Source organism: Parasteatoda tepidariorum, chromosome 7 (assembly GCF_982258835.1).
Source record: "Parasteatoda tepidariorum strain Cologne lab strain chromosome 7, Ptep-v5.0, whole genome shotgun sequence".
Taxonomy (NCBI): Eukaryota; Metazoa; Arthropoda; class Arachnida; order Araneae; family Theridiidae; genus Parasteatoda; species Parasteatoda tepidariorum.
The window spans coordinates 5,632,024-5,658,502 of NC_141761.1; the positions used below are offsets into that span (position 1 = coordinate 5,632,024).

Here is a 26,479-nt window from a genome sequence, read left to right on the forward strand (position 1 = left end):
CTTCATTGGATTTACGTGGCGCTAGATATTTAATTTTGCGAAATTATTTGTGTTTTGTTGAAAATCAAAAAAGGTAAATACTACAACAATAAGTAGAATTGTAGGGATAATTACCTTCATAAAATTAACATCTCTGTAGTAAATCGATTTGCTAGTACTGAATTTTCTCGTAGCATTCAAATTTGTCAAAAATCACAATATGAAAGAAATTTGAAATATGAAAGAAATTTCAAACGAATACATATTACAATAAAGGTCTAAATAATAATTAAAGAAGTATTTTTCTTTAAATATTTTTTAATCTTAAATTCGCCAATTATGACATCAGTAGTAAAATGGGAACGAGATTCCAGGGACAACAAGGTTTTAAATTAGCGATTCCCAAAAGGTGTTCTGCAAAATTCCAGAGTTCCGTTGAAGGATCACCGTGGTTCCGAGAGTTAAGCATTCTTTAAAATCATTAACAAATTTGAAGTCCGTAATTATATTTATATCAAATTATTTATTATTTTTTATTTAATATCTCGGTTAATAAAGCAAAATGGCAGTTAGAAATATTTCAGTTTTCAAAAAATAACAATATAATTGCACTAGAATTTTCCATCAAACTTTTTTAATACAAAGGAAATAATCATATTCAATTGTAAAGAAATGTGTCTTTCTGATAGCCATTTTAAATGTTGGTAACAGTTCAGTTTCATTTCAATAAAACCATAGTTTAACTTATTTTATTCAGTTCAGTACAGTTTATGCCTACAGTAAATATAAATTCGCAACTAGACAAGAAACCTGGGAATTCAACTATTTGAAATACTTTTATCGTTAACCGTTTACAGTGCAGTGTTGCCATTCTGGCAACACTTGTTCAAAAAAAAAAAATTTATTAATAAAATAACAACAAAAAAATACTATAAGCCACTAAAAATTTAAAACTATTTGCTTCTAAACGTCCGCCGTTTTTTAGCAACCAATTTTTTTTAAACAGGATCAAGCTTAAATATGTTTCTTTACTTAAAAATCACTGTTGCTACCGATTTAAGATTTTAACTCAAAATCTGCTGTGCTGAAAAGGTTAAAACGATGGGAAAAAAATTTTTTAATTCCTCACCTCATATAGTTTCAATATTATTGGTAGTCTTTCTTCGGCAAATACGTTTACAATTGGGTACTTGCACTTCGAGAAGAAGATGATCAAACATACCCACACTAGAGCCCCTGAATTAGACAGGCCGACTTATCATTTATTTTTGGAGCAAAGAGCTAACATAAGCACATAACATAACTAATACTAACATAACGTTAACTTGCTAACTTGTTTGCTCCAATATTGCTTGATAGGTCAGCTCTGATAGTATAGGAGCCTTATACTAGACTAGTGTGGAATATGACGTCAGCTCCAGCCGATTGCCATTTAACAAAATGGCGTGACAAAGTTGAGCTAAGTTTTTTCACGTAAGTTAGAATGTTAATTAACAATAAGTTAATTACACACAGAACCGTATCGCACATCGAATTAGTTGAAATATAATTCTTTTTCGTCTACCTCTTTAACTTAACTTAGATTTATTATCTGTTTATGTATTTTATTGTAACTGTGATATATTTTTTGTTTTGTGGCAACTTCGATGCATAATTAGTTTGTTTATGCTCCACGTGCCTGTCTTTGTGTTAAGTCTCTGTGTAAATATAGAGTGAACGAATTGAAATCCTTGAGAAAGAATATTTGCGAAAAAATTTAGACAGTGTCGATTAAGAGAATTGATCCTTGTCAGGCTTGGCTTACTCGGAATAGAAGGAGAAGAGCAGTTGCTAACGTAAACAAATGCCACATTTAAACAAACAATCAGGATCGAGGCACCTACACTACGTCATTTGCCGGTATTGCTAAAGAACTTTTAAAAAAAGGTCAATCATTTAGGGTTCCGTAGACGGAAAAAAATTGAGAACCGCTGTTCTCAATAATAATTAAATAATAATTTTTTTAAAAAAATATTACGTTAACGTTATTCTAATGAAAGTGGCGTTACTTTAAAAAAAAACTGTGAAGCGAAATAGTGTTCCTCAATTGAAATTTTCAAAAGTTTAACAAATTAGTTGTGTTGCTTTTTACTTAATAGGTATGTGAGTATACCTTTCATACTCAAAAAAGAAGAAAGTACAAGAACAAAGTTAAGAAGATGTTGGTTGTGAAGAAAACATTCTGTTCATTATTGCTGTCTACGTAATACATAGTTTAATAAAAATTTATTAAATGTGTTAGTCAACTTTTTCTTATTTGCCTAACATTATCCAAGTTTTAAATTTTTTTTAATTTGCCAAAGATTTTAATTTTATGGCTAAAATAGATGTTAAGCGTGTGGTTTTAAGTTTTCGTGACATTATAAGGACATGGCATTTTATTAAAGATTCCACTTGCCAATTCCAGAAACTGCTGTCCACTAATCAGAGGTACGGATTAATTGAGCGGTAACTTTTTGTTGATACATACTGATATTCGTTAGAAAGAGCACAAATTTATAATTTAAATACATCAAAACTGATCAGAAATGTAGACAAAGACATAAGGCCAGGATAGCCTGGCTGGTCGGGCCCTGGACCCATGTTCAAGAGGTCGTGATTTCGATCTCCACAGGGCATCTCGCGGTGACTCCCCGCGTAGTAAATGGTGACTGGTGCATGTTAAATCTGTCTAGTCACAAAGTCCTCCATGTTCCGATAACAAATCAAACCTCTGGGGGTACTGATCCAGGAGTTTCCTTGTCCTCTGGATTGGGTTCAAAATAACAAGGCTACGGTGTTGAACGTCAGTAGCCGTAACCCCAAAACTGGGTCTGATGTTTGACGACGGTTATGAAATAAAAAACAAACACATAGTTCATTCGCATTCATAAGAAATCAAAAGATCAGAATTTCATTAGAAAATCCATCAGATGTAATACTTTTCACTAAACTAATTATGCGACGCAAACAATATTGCACTTTGACTTAAAATAACTCATTTTATGTTATATACGTTAGCTACGTTTAATACTCGTTGTCGATAGCGAACCCTCAGAAGTGCTTTTCAGATAGTTTTGCTATCTGAGCTTGCTCATTGCACCTGTCCTGAAATTAAAATAGCATTCCACTTGCCTAAAAATTCAAACTATAGTATTTGGAAACCAAATTCATATTGATAAAGCGTTTATTTTCGATTTTTTTTCTATTATTCCCTTTTTTTTTAATTTTTTTTTCTCCCTTAATTGCATTAATTTTTTATAAATAATAGTGGAAATCAACCTGAATATGGGTGTAGTTGATGGGAAAAATGGCAAATATAAATAAATAAAAAACATTGATGAACTCCTACATTTTCGTGAAAATTTACTCCCTTAATTCTAATAATCTATTGTGCATATGTTACAATTAAAGTAATAAATCAGGTTATTATTAATACTAACAGGTCAATTTTAATAATAACCGCTTTTTTGGTCAAAGTGAGAAATATCTCAAATTATTCACTTTAATCGGTTATTAACAATAATAACCAGTGAAATTTGGTCAATGTTATTAAACGGTTTATATTGCATTAGGCCTCATTGTATATGTGTTACGGCTAAAGTGGTAGATACGGTTAATATTAATACTAACCGGTCAATATTAAAAATTGCTTCTTTTGGTCAAAGGGAAAAATAGAAAGGAGAGATTTCCGTATCGTGATCTACTGTAGAATAATCGCCAAGTCTTGCCATCTTCTGGGCAGCAGCCAGCGAGAAACTAAAAAAAAAAAATTTAAAAAAACACAGGAAGAGACCAAATCGACGGGAATAACTCGTGGCTATCCCCGGCAAATATCTACATGCTTTTTTTCCCTTCTTTTTATAAAAAAAAAAAATCAATTTGACACTGTGGAGATTGTAGTTGGCCTGGCAGATCACGACACGGAAGTATCCCCAATAAAAACGGCAGATCTCAAGGCCTGACGGACACTGAAAAATACTTGTAATACTTCTCTAAAGATCAACAAGCAAATACTTAAATTAAAGCAATCCCTCCTTCACCCCCCCCCCCCCAAAAAAAAAAACTAGCCTTATGTAGATATGAGCCCTGACAGTTGGAGAGAAGACAGTAGATTTTCAACATAAAACTAATTCAACTTTTACTCTTTCTTAGTGGTTTTTTACTTAAAATTTGTTTTATATTAAATATAATGTATTCTTCTATATGTATTATAATTTAATTCAGCAAATGCTTATTAGCATTTTGTTTTTGTTGACATTAAATTTGAAGTGGAATTTACCTCTATGAATCCCTTACACGCTGTTCAATTGTAAGCGCGAAACACAATGAGTGTGAGCGGTTTTGAAGGCGGAACCGGTGACTTTCGGGGCCTCCCTGGCCTAGCGGTATTGCCCGCCGAAAGCAGTGTGAAGCGTGGAGGTGGCGGGTCCGAATCCCACCATAACCCTGGATGTATTCTTTGTGATGTCCTTCTCTGTATTGTGCTATCTGTCTTTCTACTTGACATTGGTTTAGAAGCCTAAATTAAGAAAACAAGCCTGCAAATATGTGTAATTTCAATAAAGTAATAAAACCGGTGACTTTCTTTCTCATTTATACCTCCAAGTAGTGGACTGATCGTTAAGACACGGTTCCCAGCAGATTACCGAAGTCAAGCATCACTGGCTGCGGTCAGTGTGCGGGTGGGTGACCACTTGGATCAGACTGTGCAGGGACCGAGGGTGTGCGGTATGTTTCCTCGTTAAACTGTTCTACCGTAAAGTGCTCGACTTTGCCTGCAGGTCGTCGGGCTACCGATTCGGGGATGCCATCCCCTCTGCAGAGGATCAAAATTGTGAAGGCATGTCTTCGGATCATCCTCAGGGATGTTTCCCAGACCGTCGCCAATAGCCCATTGTGCAGCTCTAGTGCGACGTAAATGAACTACAACAATATCTCCAAGTACTTTTTTTGGGGTTTTTTATTTACGTCGCTCTAGAGCTGCACAATGGGGCACGGTCTGGGAAACATCCCTGAGGATGATCCAACACACACTTTTTTTGGTCAATGGCTGGCACTTGGATCTATTTCCCAATGGCCTCAGAAATGCCAGAATTGCTACTCTCTTATCGTTACCCTGTGAGCACCTATGGCTAAGCCACGGCGTTGGAGTAGCGTCGCCCACGTCATACAACCACAAACCCGTTTATAGGGCGGGCTACAATCACACAGAAGAAAGGACATAAAACACAGAGAGAAAGAAACATCCATGCCCTGAGCGGGATTCAAATTCGCAACTATCGGCTCCGCAGTCAGGCACGCTAACTAGTCGGCAGATGATCCAAACATATAGCATTGCAATTTTTGATCCATTGCAGAGGTGACCGCTCCCCTGCTTTGGAAGCACGAAATCGAGCACTTTACTGTAGAACAGTTTAACGAGGACCGATACCGTGCTCCATGGTCCCTACGCAGGATGATCAAAGTGGTCACCCACCCGCTTACTGACCGAGATCCATCAGTGATGCTTGACTTCGGTGATCTGCTGGAAACCGTAGTCCTTACGATCATTTCACTGCGGGACCCAAGTTGCGACAGAGAATGCTGTTGGTTTAAATTGCTCATCACGAAGAACCTTAGTTACAAACTAATATCCTATAAATCATGTAAAGAATAAAGTAATATGTAAATTATATAGTGCTTATGAAAGTTTGTCTACTACAAAACACTTAAGCGTGGAATTTTGTAGGTTCGATTCCAATCGTAACCATGTTACATTAGGTTTTCATGTCCACCTGCATTTTGAATAACTTTACTTTCGAAATTAGAGGCACATTGCCCGTTCTTTGATTTAATTGTACTAGCCTATTAATTTATCTATGATTGATTTTTCTTCAGTTATACTTTATTCCATATTCAGTTATTCAAATATTTGAGTCCCGCAGTGGATTGTTCGTAAAGACACGGTTCCCAGGAGAAGTCAAGCATCACTGACTGCGATCAGTAAGCGGGTGGGTGACCACTTTGATCAATACTCGTAGGGCCGAAGATGCGAGATATCGGTCCCCGTTAAACTACTGCCGTACAGAGAGTGCTCGACTTGGCACGATGGTTATAGGGCCACCAAAGCGAGAGTGCCATCGGCAGAGAATCAAAATGGTGATGGCATGACCTCGGATCATCCTCAGAGATGTTTCAAAGACAGTTGTTAATAACGCATGGTGGAGCTCTAGTGTGACGTAAATAATGCACTTACCTACCACATCATCAACTCAACTAAACTGTGGCAGAAAATAATCGTTATCTACATTAAGGGATATAAAATAAGAGGCACGGCCGGTATCGAATGAGCTCTTCCTGTCTCCGAACTGTAAGGGCCGTACGCCCAGTTCCACTACAACGACCGAAAGTCTCCGAACTGTGTCATTTGTAAATTGTAGTCTTGTGGGTTTAGTCTAATTATTAATACTAAGATGGATACCTTTATCCCTGAAATTTTCTTCAAGGCCTTCATCCAAAGACTTAGTTTCGTTCTAAAGATCTTCAAGCGATAAGTTTATTACCAATATGCTCGTTTATATATGACTTTTCTCTTGATGTTTTTTTAAAGTAAGTTTTTCTAATTTTTATACTTTTTGCATTTAAGTTTTTCGTGATTATTAGTGGTACGCTTTAATTCTCCATAATTTGTGATTACTTTTTCAAAAAGATTAGTATGCCTGTTTTAATAATTGACTCACTTGGATAATTTTAAAAAATATTTTTCTTAGTATTTTTTGAGCATGATTAAAATAAAACTAACAAATACTAAGCGAAAATTTTAAAATTTTGTGTTCTCCAATATTGAATTTTCGAAGCTCGTTTTTGTTTAAAACTGTAATTCCCTCTCAATATTAAGAAATATCGTATATTTATAAATTTGTATACGTATGTATATTTCATACAACGGTATTAACTCGCTATGTTAAACTGAGTTGCATAACTTTTTTTTTTACTCTAAATATTTTTAATCCCACTAATTTGAACTATTTATGATTAACAGTTTAATAAAGATTAATGTATACCAACATTTCTTAAACGAATTTAACTTGCATAAGCTTTAGTTTGGTAAAAGAAAATGTCTTTTGCAATCAAGTTAGGTTTTTAGGTCTCTCATATTTTATATTTCACAACTCCCATACTACTTAGTGTCTTTTGACCACTTCTGTTCTTTTCTTTGACCAGGTAACACAGTTTAATTTAGTTATTCAGTTAATTAGTTTGCTTGCTGCAGTTGAGGAAATGGTTTCAACTTTTAGCCGGCGGTGTTTTTGCTTCAAACTGTTGTCCGGTACACCAGCTAAAATGTAAAGATGTAATATTGAAAATGATTTTTTTTTGAGAGTGTCAGTTTATAATTTGAAATCAAAATTAAATTCCGGGAATTAAACTAAAACGCTTAGCGTTCGCTTCTCAGACAAACCATATTTAGATCAATAGAACTTAATATCAAATTTTATTTTGGTATTTTCCTAATTAAATATTCGTTAAGTCTTCACCAATTTTCGGATGCGTGATTGTTATCTCAATATTTGAGAATCTGTTTAAGTAAATGTGCTAGTTTCAAAATATAGTCTACGATTAAAATGCACTTTTACATAAATACATAAAAGTTTAGGCCAAACCTTAAAACAAATGATCCAATAAAATTTATATCTAATTTATAAAATTTTTGCTCATATCTCAATTTTGTCTGCTATTATTAAAATTTACTAAATAAAGTCTTGAACTTGTTTTATTGTAAAATTCAAGCGTGCAATGAAATACAATTTATTGAATTCACATTCTTTAAAATTAGAAGACTATTTCAGGTATCTAGATGTCTGGAAACCAAAAACTAGAACATAAAATATGGCATATTTAGTGTTATTTAAATAAAACACATGGTATTAATAAAATAACAGTTTTTAATAAATCCCGCCTCGTCAGTAATGTACTGTTATTTCAGAACAAATTTTAATATTTAAGGTAACGCATTCTGTTCCAAATTAAAATTTTTATCAGACAACTCAGAATCTGTCTGTAATTACCGCTTACATTATTTAAAACCCTTAAAGCTTAAGACTCGCTGTCACGTGACATAGCACAGCATTTTTTAAGTTTTATTTTCCCCTTCCAGTCAACCTAAATAGAAAACATTTAATTGCACAGAATTTTTATTGTTTCATAACCCTTGTAAATCTTGGTATCTTTCCTCCCCTTCTGTTTTCCAGACTTTGGACCAGATAACACCGTTTAATTTCGTTATTCAGCTAAGTAGTTTGTTTGTAGTTGTGCAAATGATCTCAACTTTCAGCAATAAATTCAAATGAATGTCTCTTAATTGAAAGTAAATCAATACGAAATGCAGGATTGCTGTAAAATAAGTTTTTCCTTTAATTATTATTTTGTCGGAAAACTTCGTTCCTAATTCAATTGTGCAATTCCTGAGGTGAATAACTAATATATTTGTTGAGAGATTCTAACTGTAGTAACTTTCTTTGAAATTTATGAAAATTAGAAAGTTGATCTATTAGTATAGAAAACGTTAAAGGGTTGCGCAACTTTCAGATTAAAAATCTCTTTATAAGGAGATTCTACTCTATTTTAATAGAGCATTTACCCCAAGGCATTGAAATCTAAAAACTATTTGTTAATTTCGGTTAAATATGTTAAATATCATCACACTGAAACATAAAATCAGATTGTTGTATATAATTTACTGGATGTGTACTAAAGGTTTTGCAATCATTGTTGGCTAATTTTAATTTCATTTGTTTTTCGTGATATTTAAATGCGTACAGCATTGCAAATTTGTAAAAGGTATTTCTAATCGGGAGGTTATAGCTTACTTCAAGTTTCCATCGCAGCCCAATTTAGCTAAGCTGCGAACACCAATATGGAATTGTGTTCGATAACTATCTGTATCAAGCCATTTTTCAGGATTTCTGTAGTATACTGATTTAAAATTCTAAACAGTGAACAGAAAATTTGAACTAAAGTGAGAATTGTCTTAAAATGAACAAAAATATTAAGTCTTTAAATTCTTTCTTTTCAGAACTTGAGTTTAATATTAGTGATACACTAGTCATAAGTATGCAGTATTAAGCAGCAAATTTAAAATAATTAATTAAAATATTTCTATTTGTTTTAGTTAGGATTGTTCTTATGTTTTCTACAAATCGAAAATTTAAATATCTGATGTTCATTGTACTGGAACATTTGTTTAAAAGTTCACGATGGCTTTTGCTTAGGCGCATCGATATTGACCTAATTATAATCATTGGTTTAACTTTTATAATTAAAAGTTTAATTTTTTTAGGGGAAATTTACATATTTGGTTTATAAAAACTTTAATATTCAACTTCAGGTTTTGATATAAATGTTGCTATAATTTTGGGATAGTCATGTGTTATATTAAGTTAATGTTTTGTAGGGATCATATTTTGATTGGTCATTTAATCATACCAACAAGCCTCTCAGTGAAAGGTTAGTGCGAAATGTTTGATAAATGGTAAACTTACGAATACGAAGTGTCTGCAGCTTGAAAATGTCTGCAGATTTACAGTACGGTACATTATTTACGTTGCACTAGAGCTGCACAATGGGCAATTAGCTACGGTCTGAGAAACATCCCTGAGGATGATCCGAAGACATGCAATCGCAATTTTGATCCTCTGCTGAGGGGATGACTCTCTTGCTTTGGTAGCCAGACGACCACCACGCGAAGTCTAGCACTTTACGGTAGAACAGCTGAACTGGGACCCATACCGCACATCCCCGGTCCCTACAAAGGCTTTTCAAAGTGGTCACCCACCCGCTTACTGACAGCAGCTAGTGATCCTTGACTTCGGTTTTTCTACTGGAAACCATGTTATTACGATCAAACCACTGCGTGGGACTGGTCAAATTTTGCAAAGAAATGAAACATTACTTCATTAACTTTACTTCAGGTACAATTTTTTGTTTTCAACAAATGTTTTGTATGCCCAAAACGTTTAGAGTGGCCCTTGGGTATAAAACCAAGGACATCCACTCTACCACCAAGGCTACCAAAACCTAAACTAACAGCTACTATATTTAATGGGCACAGGTTTTTTTGAGGAAAATATTCGGTCAAAAATAGTGTTATTCAAACAAAACTTAGCTATAAGTTTTAGGTCATTTTAAATTTATGAAATTTAAAAATATTACACTAAGTTATAATTAAACAATATATTTGCATTTAAGAAAAGGTAGATTTAAATTATTACCTGTTTTTTTTTTTTTTTTTTTTTTTAGTGCGATACCTTTTCAGGGGGGTTAAAATAGTTTTGCCGTTGTTCTTACGACTCTGTGCGCACAGCATTATTAACACTAGAGAAACTGAAACTTAGTATATACCTACATTGCCCAAAAGCAGTCTGGTTATTCTTGCACAATGCAGTCATTTAATGTGTAAAGAAATTTGTTTTAAAATTAATTTTTATTATTTCTATACTATTTACAGTTGTATAACAAGTTATAAGTAAATATGAACAAGAAGAGAAAAATTATGTTGTACTAAAAGTTACAAAATTCTAAGAAATTGTGTGATCATTGTTTTTCTAATTGAAATTAAAAAGCAGTCAAAATGACTTCCTTGGGCAATTTAGATTAGTTAAATATTTGACTAATAAAACATAACCATATTAAACGGTTATATTTTAATTAAATTGTCTTTGTTGCAGAATCCAAGAAGCTACCGTGATTTCCTTGAAATTGATGTTTGATACTCTAACAGAGGAAGTAAATTATGCTAGTTTGAAAGAATATACCCTAGAGCAGAATATTGATTATTTACCTGGAAGTTTAGTGATTGGTAAGAATTATTTTGATCTGATCGAGTAATTGTTTAATATAAAATTTATTTAATGTATTTAAACTCAAATACAGCATTTGATTAGAAATTGAATTATAAAATATTTTACACATTGAACTATTTCAAAAATCAAATTACTCGGGTATCAAACTGGATAAAAAGGAGAAATTTCGACGAAAATTTTAATTTTTCATTAATGTTTGAACATGGTTTAATTGGCCAAAACATAACTTTTTGTCAGATTCTTAGAATTAAGTTATAGTAGTTTTTTCGTGTGCTGACAAATGGAGTCGGAAGTAGATTCTTAAAAACGAAACTTTATTTGTAACGTTTAGAGTATTTTAACCTTTCCATTTCATTAAATTATATTTTAGATTTATTCAGAGGACGAAAATGAATTTTATGAACGTTAAAGTACTCATTTTCTAAGCGTCTATATTAAGATTTTTTATCAGTTTATTATAGAATTTGAGATTATTTGTAGATTTGTATGTTGTCAATTATTTGCACTAAAAGCTAGGGTTTGAGTGAATTTCTTAGTGTATTCAAAATTTTTCTTGAAGATTCAATATTCCTAAATATTTTTTTAAAGATTTCAGTTCAAAACACACGTAATTACACTAATCTAGAGAAATTATATTGAATTTTATGAATTATAATTTGTTGTCGAGGATTTAGTATGGCAAGGAAAATTTGGTTTTTGAACTAATTTGTTTTGAAATATACTTTTTAATTTTCGGATTCTTGCTAACAAATTAAATTTAGCCTTTGTAAAAATATGTTGAAACTAGTCTCATACCTTAAGGGAATTTCATTTTTATGAAAACTTGGCTTCCTCTAATTAGTTAAGAATGTTTTGGGGTTTCTCGTATATGTTACCAAGGTGAAGAGAGAGGGGTGTGGACTGGACAGTGTGTAAGCATCGTTGAGGTAAGCATCATTTTAAATAAACTAGGTAAGTTTTTCAAATGTATTAATTTTTTAACTCGTTAGGACAGAAGTTAATTGCGTTAACATTGTTCCTTACGTTTAAAGCTTATTTCACCTTTTTAGTTTCTTAGTGGGGGGGGGTAGGATTTTAACGTCTACTGATTTAATCTATTGGGAGGCTAATGAATTCGGCCCAATGTCATTCACCAAATAATTTCAACTCTAATTACCTTTCAAATGCAATATTCCCCATGCATACATGAAAGCTGTTTCACTTACTTTCGTGGTGATTTTAAAATTTTTAGTAATTTAAAATTTCGACTGCACCGTTAGACTCGGGGATTTTCATTTTAACTTAGTCTGCGTTTGTTAATAAATGCTTGTGTTTTTACTCCAGTGATTTGGAAAGTACGCACATAGTGCAGAGGACTTGTGAGTAGGAATTGAATGTTTGTACTAATGTGATCATTATGGCCATTTCACAAAAATATCAATTTCAAAAGCTTACAAACGAAGGGGTTGGAACGAATCATTAGCTTGGTAAATGATTATAAAACTTGATTCGACGCACTGATATCGAACACTCTTACTATAAGACTTGTCTAATTTTACCGTGAAAGTAAGGACATTTTTATTTTTTTTTAACTAGGCTTTGTACTGGATACCTCAACGACGTATAGTAACTCTTAAGGACCCTATTTGCCGAGATCTCCATTTCGGACCTAGTTGCCATAGGAAACATGTGTGCCAAGATGCCCTCGATTACTTAGTGTGATAACTATGTGTGCCAAGATGACCTCAATTACTGACCTAGTTGTCATGAGAACAATGTGTACCAAGAGCAGCTTGATTACCGACCTAGTTACCATGATAAACATGTGTGCCAAAATGAATGACTTTTGTTGCCATGACCGAACTGAAGAGTTAAACCTACCTTATTTCCTCGACTCAAAAGGTTTATTTTTTATATTCTCTAATATGGAAATTCCACACTTGTATTATATGAATATTTAAATATAATTTTTTTAATAAGAATTAAGCTACATATTGTCTTTTGCGAAATCTAAATCCATATTTTCAATTCCGTGCATGCAATTTAAGAGTACTCAGTAATAAAGTAAATTTATTTCTAAGAATTTTCTTAAATATAATTATTCGAATTGATTTAAAGTTTATTATATCCAAAATTTTGTTCATGAATTATTTTAATAGTAAATTGTTTATCCATTAAATATCATAAATTAAATTTAAAGTCTTAGAGAATGTGCGTCGAATTTGCGGACACTAAGTATTTCATTTATCCTGCGAAGTGTATGTATACGTACACTTAAGTATCAAAACGTTTTAAGACAAGCTTATTGTTAGCTAGTGCTCTTAATAAATTATGACTTAATGTCTTAAAAATAAACCTAGAATATTTATGAGAATTAACTTTCAACGAATAAAATTTAATTTCGATTTATTTGTTTTTTCTTCAAACTGTTGTCCAGTACAAGAGCTAAAATGTAAAGTTGTAATTTTAAAAATTGATTCCTTGAGAGTGCCAGTTTAAATTTGAAATGAAAATTAAATTACGGCAATTAAACTAAATTACTTGGCTTTCGATTCTCAAACAAAACATATTTAAAATTAAGAAAGCTTAATATAAAATTTTATTATGGTATAATACTAATTATATATTTTTCAATAAATCTCCACCAAATTTTCAGATGCGTGATTGTTATCGCATTATTTGAGAATCAGTTGAAGTAAATATACTAATTTTAAAATGATATCTACGACTTAGAATACACGTAATATAAGAGTTTAGGCCAAACTTTTAAACAAATGATTTAATAAAATTTATATCTAATCTATAAAATTGATCGCTCAACTGGCGGCTATTAAAATATACTAAATAAACTCTTAAACTTATTTCAATGTAAAATTCAAGAGTACAAGGAAAAACCGGAATAGTTTATTAAATACACAATCTTTAAAATTAGAAAGCTGAAAAGTATTTGAGGTATCGAGATGCTTGGAAACCAAAGAACTAGAACATACAATATCGCATATTTAGGCTCACCTAAATAAAACGCATTGTATTAATAAAATACTTTTTAATAAATCCCGTCTCGTCAGTAGTGTACTGTTACTCAGTCCAAATTTTAATACTTGAGGTAACACATTCTGTTCCAAATAGAAACAAATTTATCTGACAATTCAGAATCTGTTTGTGTAATTACCGCTTACATTATTTAAAACACTTAAAGCTCACGGCTAGCTATCACGTGTCATAGCACTACATTTTAACGTTTCTTTTCGCCTTATAGTGAACTTTAATAAAAACATTAAATGCTGTATATTTGACATGTTAATACTTCACAATTTAGTCTGTCGTCGTATTTTTATGTACGTATTTATAAATATAAATTCCTCTAAACAAAGAAATTAGTAATTTGTCAAGCATTTATGTAGTATATATGGGCAATAACAATTATACGTATTCTATTAAAAAAATTAATGTACTCTATATCAAATAGAAGTCTAAGAACGAAACTGTTAAAAAAAATTTAAAAATAAAAAACTAAACAATAAAGTTATTGTTCAGAAGTATACATTTCGGCAAAAAAACTTTCGCATTTCGTAACTCTTGGGGGAAAAACTGCTAGATTTTGGTAGAGCTGAAATTTTTTGAATATCTATAGTTAAAATCTGATGTTTTCTCACCTAATATGAATTGAGGAAGAAATTTGGTAGGAACAAATATTTCAACTTCGTCAGGTAATTCTTTAAGATAAACTGGAATTATATTTCTAATTAAATACGTTCGATATATTTTTATAAATAGACTTGTGGGTTTATGCAAAACTAGTTTCGTTTTTAATCTTATTTCTCAGCAGAGTCTTATTTTGTATAACGAAATTCCTTAAATAGATATGCCTCGATTTGCTTTTCATCTAAATATTTATAGTGGTATTCATTCAGTGTTCAAAAGTAACTCGAGTAAAATCTGTTCGATTAGAAGTTTCAACACTAAATAATATTTATTTACGGATGATTTGGTCAATTTAGTTATGCCTAGCCAGCTATAAACACCGCGCGTGATAAAATGATGTTTTAAATTTTTGAAAAGCTTCAATGCTGAAGCTCTATATCTAGTCGTAGTTTCAAAAAGTAAACAAATTTGGAAGATTAAAATTGAAATTTAGTTCCCTTTTTTTAATGCAATTATGCCTGGATGAGCAAATTTAAAGCAGTTTATGTTTAAGGAATTTCGTTATGCATTCATATTGTTCACTTCATTCATATTCACGTTCACGTCATTCATATTATTCATTCATCACGTTATTTCATTATTTCACTTAATTCTAGCTAATTACTAACATACGACTAACTATAACATATATTTTAACCATAAAACATTAATTCATGGACTCTGCTGCTAAGTAAGTTTAAATAACGGGGCATAATTACGCAGTATAAGTTATTGAAGTTTTTCTTAATTACGAGATAGCATTTCGTACAACTGAAGTTGTGCAATAGTAAAATGATGCAGAAAATATGTAGAGATTTTTAAAAGAAAGTGTAAATTTTACTAAAATCCTGTCTTGTTTCAATGCATAAAATTTTTGAAATTTGCATAAATTAAACAAATTATTTGTAAACGGGACATTATTAGAGAAATCGACAGAGGAGTTTTAAAAACGTGTATCTATTTTAAATTGAGTGAAAATAGTACTTTTTAAACTAAAAACAAATTAAATCTGTAGACATTCTACAATAACTAGTGAATTTTACTAAGACTGAAATGCCTGTACCAGTTATTCTAAAGGAAACTGAAATTAAAAAAATACAAAAACTTATAAAAATTAAACTTGCCAGCTTTGTTTTTGTAGGTCTCTCCTATTAAACAAACCCACAGAAAGTGGGTATAATTGAAGCGAATGGTTCCGTAACGTCCGGTCAAGTATGAAACCCTGCGAGGAGGTGGTAGACTGCCTTTCTGCTTTTTGTTTCACATTCGTTCTGCCGTTTCGGAACTCCTCGGGTCACTTGTACGCATTGCTGTAAGAAAATATTCTTATATTGCGTATTAAGCCTCTGCCCATTTAATTTCTGACTTTTACTGTTCGGTTACTACCGCTGCTGAACTTAACGATGTAAATTGGTAAACTTCGGGTTAGTTACGGAGAATACTCATTTTAGCAAATTACAGTCTAATTTTAATTCTCGCTATGACAACCACTATGTATATACGGCTTATTTTTGTCATAAATGTTTATAGAAAATCCTAAATTTCTTTAATGCAGTCCAGCTAATCATAGGGGATATTAATTCTCGCGATTATAAAAGCAAGATTGTTCTTAATTCCAACCCGTATTTGAAACTAGTTTCATTATAAATTCGTTTCGACTAAATATGAATCAAAATTGTAGGTTAGCGACGTTTTACATGTGGAGTCATCTATCCGCATCATAAATCGTTGTTCGCCCAGGTTTTAAACATCGTGGAAAGTACTCGGATCTTTTTTAACTTGTATAGCTATTAAAGGATAATGCACGATAGCTGCTAGGCATTAAGCAATGAGGAATTTCATAAAAAAATAGTACATATCCAATAGAGAATTGACTTAAGCTACTCTAAAATTGGGAAAGTGGGTATTGATTGGAAAAAAAATAGTTTTCGAAGTAAGCATGGTGGAGCTTAATTGAAAAATAAATTAACAATCATTACAGAACAGATATCCCTTAATCTGATAATAAAAAATAGTTTTCATAATTTCGAAAATAGGTACATAATTCATAACGTCCTTCGAGATCCAAATCAAATTTTAGAATTTACTTTATGACAAATTTAAAATAAAAGTTAGACAACAAAATTTGAACATTTTAATATCGCATCAAAAGTCTAAATCTGTTCGAAAATGTGAAAGAATGTGCCAAGAGATTTATCCAACTTATCCGAATTTAAAAATTAACTATGTTAAAATATGTTAAGAAATAAAATAAATCTTTCAACGTGTATATGCTTCTAATAAAATGCAAAAGATATTTTGTATATGTGTATTTACCTACGTGTCTTAAACATTATAACCAACGTATTTAGTAGAATTTTTAAATGTTAAAGATTTCAAAAATCTGATTTTGATGCAGTGTAAAGTGAATATGTAATGAATCAAGTTATTATTTCAAAATCTCTCGAACGCATATTTTTTAAACTAAGCTAGTTATTGCAAATAAATCGATTTGATAAAAAAAACTAATTACTGTGCGATAGAATACTAAAAATATAGGTTCTTCGTCAGAGAAAGAAAGTTTCCGCTATAGACATGAATCGACAATTTGAAGAAAAAATCCACGAGGTAAAGTATAAACTAATTTTCTAAATCTATTCATTTTTAAATCCTTTTTACAGTAAAATTTTGAAAAATTTTCTTATTCTCGTGGTATGTTTATGCGTTTAATACTTCTATAAGAATAAATGACACAGATAACAATAAGCTTGTCAAAGAGTTAAAACGTGTAAATTGAATGCAGATTTGCAAATTCCTAAAATTTCATCTCAAAATTTTTATTCATTTACGTTTCAACCTAAGCTAAACATTGTTATAAGGCTAGAAATTTTTACACCAATTTAAAATTCAATCATGTTAGAACACCAGGGTTATATTTTACAAAATGTTACCTTTCGGAATCTGAACTGTTTTCAAGTCTAACTTTCTAAAAAGTAAAATTTATATGAAATTCTCATCTACTTTTAGGTATTAAACTTTAAAAAATAGTACCACTTAACTCAACACAAACAAACATGGTAACGCCATTGTTAGTAGAGTGCCATAAAAAATTTGATACACCAAAATAAATCTTGAAATACTATATCGAAATTGCAACTGTATCATTTTTATAATTGCAGAGAACCAAATTTAAACCTGATAGCACGTAAATATTAAGACATCGATTATAAGACAGCTGAATGAAGTGCAGCCTATTAAGCGCGGTTTATAGTTGATGATATAGTAGGTCGACGCAATTTGGGGACATCGATCTGCAGCATAACTGTGAATCGGTATGTTCTAGACTAGAGCCCCTGAATTAGACAGGCTGACTTATTTATTTTTGGAGCAAAGAGCTAACATAAGCACATAACATAACTAATACTAACATAACGTTAACTTGCTAACTTGTTTGCTCCAATATTGCTTGATAGGTCAGCTCTGATAGTATAGGAGCCTTATTCTAGACTAGTGTGGAATATGACGTGAAAGTGGTAGACGGCCGCTCTGCTTTCTCGTCATGCTTCACACTCGTCTAGCCGTTTCGGAACTTCTCTATTCACACATGCACTCTTTAATAGTGGATCAGTATCCTCGTGCTGTGAAGAGACCTTAAATCTTTAACGGAAGTATCTATTGATTAAAGAACATGAAACTAGTTAATTTTTAATATGTACTCAGTTTTTACTCTTAATATGATACTGCAATGACTTTTGCGAAAGCGAGAGTTCCCAGCTTTCTTCAATCGTTATATTGATCATATGTTCAACAAAAAATTAGATAAGTAGCACTAAGCCCTCGGGAGTTTAATAAACGCCAGCCGAAAGGGAAAAATTCCGTTCTTAAAAAAAAGTCTAAATTTTTGGAAATATTTTTTCTCTAACTATGCCATTTCTTGAAATTGGTAATTTAAGAGCTGGGAAAAATTTAAACTGATAACTTGGAACCTCAAGCGAAAGTAGTGTCTGTTTTATCTAAAAATGCAGTCTAGAAATTAAACTAAATGCGCAAATCTGCTTTTCATATATAAAAGTTTAAACATTTTTTTAAATTTATCAAACTAATGGAATAGTTTTAGTTGAAGGAGAAAATTTGAAGTAAAATCATTAGTGTTAACTTTCTGATTTCTTTTGCGTAATATACTATTTAGAAAGAAATAAAATTAATGTAAATTAAAAATTTAAATGTATATAGGTTAATTTTTGTGATGAATGATACATATTTTTGATTTGAGAATTTTCAATAAAGGATCATAAATATTTTTGACTCTGTATTGTGTAACTAAATGGCAAAGTTAACTCACTGCTCATTTCTTACTTAAAGTCCATGTCAATATAAATGTTTTGTTGTAAATGAGTAAGTTGTGTAAAATTTTTCTATTTATGAAAAATGTTCTGTAAATAGGACAAAAGCTTAATGTAGTTCATGTAAATTTTTAATGAGACTTCATTGTAAATGTTATTAGAGCTCCATGTAAATTAAGGAAGATGTTGTTTGAAACTAATTTGTAAGATAGAGTAACATGTAATGTCCAGAGGCAGTCTTAAATAAAGATGTGTATTATAAAATGTTCTTTTGAATAAAAATATTTGATAGACAAAGTGGTTTTAATTTTTTATGTATATAAATTCTAGTTTATTTCTCACCGAAATAAGTTATTCAGTTTTAAATTACCCCTTTACAGATAATGAAGATACATTTATCGTGATTTTTATTTAAAATTCGCAATAAGGAATTATTAGGATGTTAGTTGGACTTTTCTGTAAATAATTGTGCTTTACGGATGGTTATTAAAGTGAATGTCGTCAGAACTAAATTCAGTTTAACATTAAGTCACTAGTTTTAAAAGAATTTGATGCATTTTTATACCAGTCAGTATCTGCTCTTTTTAAAAGGAATGTTTTTTCTAGTTAAAGTGGAGAATCTAATTCAAGCAAGTAAATATCGAAAGTAAAATTATCCTCTCCAGCAAGAATGAAAGAGCTTTTTAACAGGTACGAAAATATTTTTAGAGTATTGTTTTCTAAATATCTGAGGAAAATTAAGTGTGGAGAATTATCCTAAATTTCTTAATATGGCTTACCTCTTCCGTAACCCGTTTAACCTCAAAAGTGTTAACTCTTTGACGCATTATTTTTATTAAATATTTTGTACTTTTCAATATATTGTATAAAAGTCAAAATAAAACAAAATATTTAGCTTATTTATTAGTTGTGCCATCTATTATTTCATAACCATACCAGTTTTTTTTCCTGATAAATTAAAATTCTAACGCGGCTCACTTCTAAACAATTTACACTTATTTGCAGTTAATCAGATCGAAATAGTTATTCATCATAGAAATTTCATCAATTTACAAAATCAATAACCAAGTTTCTGACTATAAAAAAGAACTATTTGGATTATATATTTCAGTATAGATTTCAGATAATTTAACAGACTTTTAGTAACTATAAGATTGCTTTCATGATTAAATGTACCAAACATATTTTTACTTGTAATTAAAGTGTCAAAAATGTGAAAGGGAAATTGTCTAATCTGCATCAAAGGTTAGGGTTATCATTATAGATTAGTAGGTTAACAAACTAAATTCCGTTATTTTATCTAATTCTTTTTATTCATTGAAAGCTCTTTTGTACTTAGTTACCAAAGTTAAAAAGTTTTGTATTTACTGGATAAACTACAAGTTTCTTAAATTTTAAGGCATTTTTAAAACTTACGAATTCAAAAACTTCAAAACTTTTTTGTAAAATTCTGTGACTAGGTTCAATAGACCAAATTTAATTAACCTGGACAAATAGTTTCTAGTTTCTTCAGAATTTTCTAAATGCTGAAGAGCAGGGAAAAGACCTTTTCAAAATCATTAAATCTCAATCTTACTTTTCCATTATTGCACGAACGTAATATTCCATTCTCCAGATTGATAATCTCGACAGAGAAAATTTTCTTCTGGCGAAAGTGCGCATACTTCAGATGAAGTTTTCTCAACTGTTTTTCATCTTCATAATACAAGATGGTTTTATTACAACAGCAAATACTTTCCGTTGCGCCTGAGTTTTTTATTAGCTTTCAAAGTCTTTTATTATTCGAAAAAAGTCTGATCCATATAAAAGTACAAATTCCTTATTCAAATTCGCATTTCCTTAAAGCTATCAAAAAAATTCATAAAATGTAACTGAAAATATCCTACCAATTTATACGAAGATGTTATAACTCTACACTTCTGCTACCAGAGCTTTAAATAACAGTAAATTCAATTTTTACATAGAAATATATAACGATGAAACTCCAAGACATTTGAGTTTAATTTATATAGATCATATTTAAAGAACACTTATTAGCTAATCTGATAAGGCAGGATAAAAAATGAAGACTCCAAAAATTTTGTAGAACAGAGCTGCTCCGTCCCTTGAAATTGGAGCATTGAATAGTACCTGTTACGTTAAACAAGTGGTTCCCAAACTTTTTTTTGATCCCTTTTTATAGTCAAAACTTGCCCACGAATCCCCAGTGCATATATGAACGGCATAAAAATTACAAATTAAAAAAAAAACATTTTGTTGAAAAACTATTTATTGAAATCATTTATCTTTTATTACTATTTATTATCTTTTGGTTAAAATAAAAATTAAAGACTTGGATGAATGTGATGAGATTTGATTATGTCCAACTCAATGTTTGTGAGCACTAATTTCTAATCGTTTATATATTTATTTTTTTATGATGAGGTTCCCTACGGCACTGAAACTAAGAGAACAATATTTTCTTCCCAAGTTTTGTTTATACAGAAAAAGTTTTGCAACAAGCGCAGTTTTACGATTTTAGTTTTGATTAAATTTAATTATTCATCTTGTAGTTTCAAATTACTTTCGCTAAGTTTGGCAAATGTACTGAAAATACATTCGCTGCAGCTTGTTTTAAGTTAACCAGAAAACCTTGGTATCTTCGTACCATTGCCGGAGCACCAGCAGTAGCTACAGAAATGATATTAGTCAAGGGTGTATCTTTTAATTCAATCAATAGCGTTTCACCTTTCGTATAGCTTTCCAAACATTCAGCAAGTAACAATTCTTGGTAAAATTTTCATTCTTTTACAAATCTTACATAAGCTAAAAGTAAGAGCTTCGTTTCCTGGATAAGTAGATTCGTCAAGCTGTATAGAAATTCAGATATTTTTAAGTACTCGCGTAAAGAATTTTCTACGCACTGAGATATATTATCAATCTTTCATTGCACATTATTATTACTCCGTGGAATTATTTTTACAATGTTAAAAGCTGGTTTGTGCAACCCGGTGAGTATTACCTCACTTACAGCTAGTAAAATAAGTTCTTCAATAGTGTGGAGGCTTTCCGAACTTTGCAATCATGTAATATATAGAAAAATGCGAAACTATGAGAAGCATGCAATCCATCGTCACCTCTCTTAGATGTTGTTGCAGTGACGGTGTTTTCAGATATTTTTCTTTGTTTGAATAATAGTTAAATCTTTATCTTTTTTATCACTATGGACTTTTATCAATTATTCGTTAAGCTTGGAATGTTTCATTGAATCACTTGTTATAGTTTTATTACATAGGAGGCACTTAAGTAAAGTACAATTTCCTGGTGAAGAAATAAAGACATATTTTAAATACTCAACATTGTATTTTCGGCGTTTTTTCTTCGACTCATTCATACTGTTATCTCTTAAAAAGGGAGCAAAAGATATAAGAAAATTTGTAAATCAACTGTTTAATTTGTAACAAACCACTGCTAATAATTATAAGCACCCACCTTTATTTATACTTTACTTAGGATGTAAAAATCGCTACGATTTTATTTATCTCAATTTCCTTCGTAATAAAAACCAATAACAATTTTATTATTTTATATTAAACCTCACGCAGACTCCCTGACGTTGTTCAGGGACCCCTAGACCAGTTTTTATTTATCATGGACCCCTGGTGGTCCATATGGACCACTTTGGGAAACACTATGTTAAACCATCCCTACAAAGTTCAACGAAGAATGTGAGGAAGTTTCCTCATTTCTAATCGGAATTTTTTTTTAATTACCTAAAAAAATACTAGATTGGTAACTAAGATATCAGCTTTTTTTTTTTTTAATTAAACGAATCATGTGTTTTTCTAAAAATGCCTTCATTTCCAGCCACGTCGATGGTCTATCCCTTAAACTATTCCAAGCATATCCTGTTTTTTTCCCTCCAACTTGAGCTATCTGCTCCTTAAATTAACAAAGGGTTATTAAGCTGTACTTTGAGCTCACAAAGCCTGCATACATATAATAAAGATATTTAACAGCTTCAGCCAAGTAAATTTGTCAGACGATATGTCTGGTCCTGAGTGGATACTCCCCCCTCTATACCATACTAACGAGAGGATTTTCATCCATGACAGATTTAACGTGCATCATGTTGGGCGACTGTGAAGATGAACGCCAGTATCGAACCCTGAACCGATGCTCTCGACTAGCTATGTTAGAACCGACTGCACCACCAGGGAGTTTACATCTAAAGGTTTGTGGTTTCTAAATCCTTGTCAAAAATAAGGTAGGCACTTTATTAAAGTCGCCAATAGCACGATGAGCTATTGGCGACGGTCCCGAAAACATCCCATAGGATTATCCGAAGACATGCTATCGCAATTTTAATCCTCTGCAGAGGAGATGGCACCACTGCTTAGGTAGCCCAACGATCTGCACCCAAAGTCGAGCACTTTACGGTAGAACAGTTTAACGAGAACTGATACCGCGCGCCCTCGGTCGCTATGCAGGCTGATCAAATTTGTCACCCACCCGCTTACTGACTGCAGCCAGTGATGCTTGACTTCGGTGTTCTACTGCGAACCATGTCTTTACGGTACACAGCTGGACTTTTCAAAGTTAAAGAACGGGTATTACGAGCTACAAACGTGATTTATGTTTTTAAAAAAATGAAGAAAAAAATATAGTTTCCAAAGAGCAAAACCGTTAAGAATTTTTTTATTTTTTTAAAATTTATATTGAATCAGTGGGCATGATCTATAGCACGAATGTGGAAGGGGTCTCTAGTTTCGAATTTAAGATTTCTCGTGCTTTTTTTTAAAATTATTTTTATGTACTGCGGAAAAAATTATTTTAGGCCACCCTCCCTTTTAGATGATTTTTAAGATGCTTGTAATAATTAGCATGTAAATAACAGTATGTAGTAGGAAATTATATTTCGAGTTCAAAATATCTCAATATGCGAAAAATTCATTTAGGTTCGAAAATTAGGTTCATTTTTTCCCATCAGAATTTTTTTTTTTTTAAATTATAACAAAGACTACCTACATCAGAATGGTGAATTTGGGCATTTGAATGTTTTTTTTTACTTATTATTTTCAAATTATTTAAAAGAGTGATTTATTTCCTATAATTTGCATGAAAAACAAATTTTCTCATAATAGCCTCAAATTTTGACCTATTTACGTATGATAAAAGGGGTTTTTTTTGAGGGAGGGAGAGGGACGACTAACGTTTTATTTATTTTAGAAATTAGTTTATTCCAACTTTGATGGTATATCATACATTATATGATGTATATTTATTTATATTAAGAGAAGTAAATGCAACATAATTTATAATTTAACCATGAAATTTTTAGATTGAATGATTTATAAGATGACTTTAAAATCAAAAATTATAAAATTTTTATTATGTGTAACAGTATGCCACTTTTTGATATTTTGCACATTTGGGAATCCAGTATAATTTCGAACACGTTCGCTAGAAACATACCGAAATATGTTATATTTAAAATTAATTAGTAATTAAAAAAAGATTTTTTGTAAGAAAAAGAATTTATTGGTTTTTAATCACAAGATTATTATATGAAGCTATTTAACAAAACTTCTACCCAAAACATTTATGTTTTAAGTCAATCAGAATATAAATTTTGAATAGTTTTAACACAATGTTAAGTTTCTTTGCTGCTATGAAACGAAAATGAATTAAAACGATTCTAGAAAACTTTTAACACTCAGGAAAAGTATCGTCACAGATTATTACACTGTGATTATATTGAAGATAATTTTAAAAAATTATATTGTGCTTAAATAAAACCAAATAAACTACTAACTATGATTTTAAACTTACAATGATAATACTTTTGCTTCATTGAAATCGTTGATTTCGAATTTAAATAAAATTAATAAAAATTAAATGGTTTTAAAAATATCACTTACATCATAGAGAGAAATTATTTTGTTACATTATATTTTATTTTATAACCGTTGTTGAACTACCGAAACAATTTTTGGGTTTACTACTGCTAATGTTCAACCACGTAGCCTTGTCATTTTGAACCAAACCCAGAAGACAAGGTAACTTCCGGATCAAGTATTAAGAGAAATGCGCCTTCATGGAGGATTTTTGATAGAACTAACCAGCATTTGCGTTACATGGAGAGGAAGACCACTAGAACCACCCTCGGTTAGCCTGACGGCAAGAGGACTCTAACCCGTGATCCATCCACCAATGAGGATATTTCACGTCAGCACTCATTGGAAGGCGGACGCTCTCCTGAGCCATCGCGGCTCCCGATGTTTTATTTCTCATATCTGACGTTGAACAGCCGACCCAGTTTTTGGGTTTACGACGACTAAGGTTCAAATTCGTATCCTTGTCATTTTGAAGAAATACAGAAGACAAGGGAACTCCTGTATCAGTACTCCCCAGAGGCATAATTTGTTATGCAAATATGGAGGACTTTGTGTCTCGTCAAATTTAACATGCATCAGTCACCATTTACTACACGGGTAGTCTTCGGTGGGCGGGGATCGAATCCACGATCTCTTGGACATGGTCCCATTGACCTACCAATCCGGCTATCCCGATGTTTCACTGAGGGGATAGAGCGTTCGCCTTCCAGTGAGGCGAACTGAGTTCGAATCCCAGTCGATGCGAATTCCCGCCCCACCAGGATTTCCCTTTGGTACGATTGTTTAGTAGTTGTTTGGTAGTTGTTAAGAGAATAATAAAAAAAATTCTTAAATGTCTTAAGGTAATTTCTAAAAGTAAAAACCAAGTGATGGCAGATTTGCCTAGTGCAAGCAGGGCTAAAGAGACAATAGAAGGGCTAGGTCACTCATTTGAAGAGACTCGTGCCGCTGCGAGCTTCTGATTTCAATCAGTGACGTCACGGCGCACAGCATCTCTCTTTAAAAATAATTTGCTTCCCATATAACTAGCATTTTTTTGAAACTTATTTCAATGCATTCATTGTTTTCTATAGTTTTTGTTTAATTTGAGGTGATTTTCTTCTCATCTGATTGCAAAAACTTTACAGTAGTTGTCAAATATGAGCTTGCGCGATAGCAACCGGCAAGAATTGTTTATGAAACACAAAATGAGTAAACGCGATTTTCCATGTCTTATTTCAGAAAATATAAAGGTGACGTCAAAAGAATAATAAAATGTGCTGGAAGAATTTATAATGCGGTGAATTAAAGCATTATGTTTCGTGTTTTTTGTTGAGACGCTTAAGAACTTTTAATTTTGTCATTGAAATCGATACCGCCTTGTAGCTTTAAGCAGAAAAGAAAAAAAATGTACAAGGCCGAAAAAAAAGAAAAAAAGAAATGAAGTTCTGAACTTCAGAAGTAAAAGTTATTAATGCTTAAAAATTCGTCCAATTTAATAATATATTTTTTAATGTCATTATTCAAAATATTTATGTTTTAATTATAACGCCTTAACCTTAAGTATTTATGATTGAGTGTAATATTTCCATTATTATATGCTCGAAGATTAATTTTTTAGTAATTAGCATTTAAGATTTTTGTTTCCTAGTGATAATATATACAAAAAAAATTACTATTACAATTATAAATAAGAAACTATATTAAAATTAGACATTCCAATTAATAAAATAGAAGGACACTTTTATAGTTCAGATTAATATTGGACAAAATGATACTATAAACGTTTTCTTATATG

At 31.5% G+C, this 26,479-nt stretch overlaps 1 protein-coding gene across 9 annotated transcripts in view; it reads left to right on the plus strand.

Moving 5' to 3' along the window:
• The first annotated feature begins 6,285 nt into the window (after nt 1–6,285).
• The window catches only part of LOC147806776 (transcription-associated protein 1-like), a 65,158-nt gene continuing 44,964 nt past the window's right edge, over nt 6,286–26,479 (plus strand). For 4 of the 9 annotated variants that reach the window (XM_087167190.1, XM_087167188.1, XM_087167191.1 and 1 more), the window contains exons 1-4: nt 6,293–6,588; nt 10,707–10,837; nt 12,417–12,722; nt 22,921–23,039. In XM_087167190.1, coding sequence (XP_087023316.1) covers nt 12,548–12,722; nt 22,921–23,039 — 294 coding nt within the window. In that variant the 5' untranslated portion in view covers nt 6,293–6,588; nt 10,707–10,837; nt 12,417–12,547. Of the gene's footprint in view, nt 6,589–10,706; nt 10,838–12,416; nt 12,723–19,432; nt 19,517–22,920; nt 23,040–26,479 lie in introns of all 9 variants that reach the window. The other 5 variants (XM_087167194.1, XM_087167195.1, XM_087167192.1 and 2 more) reach the window with 4 other exon arrangements.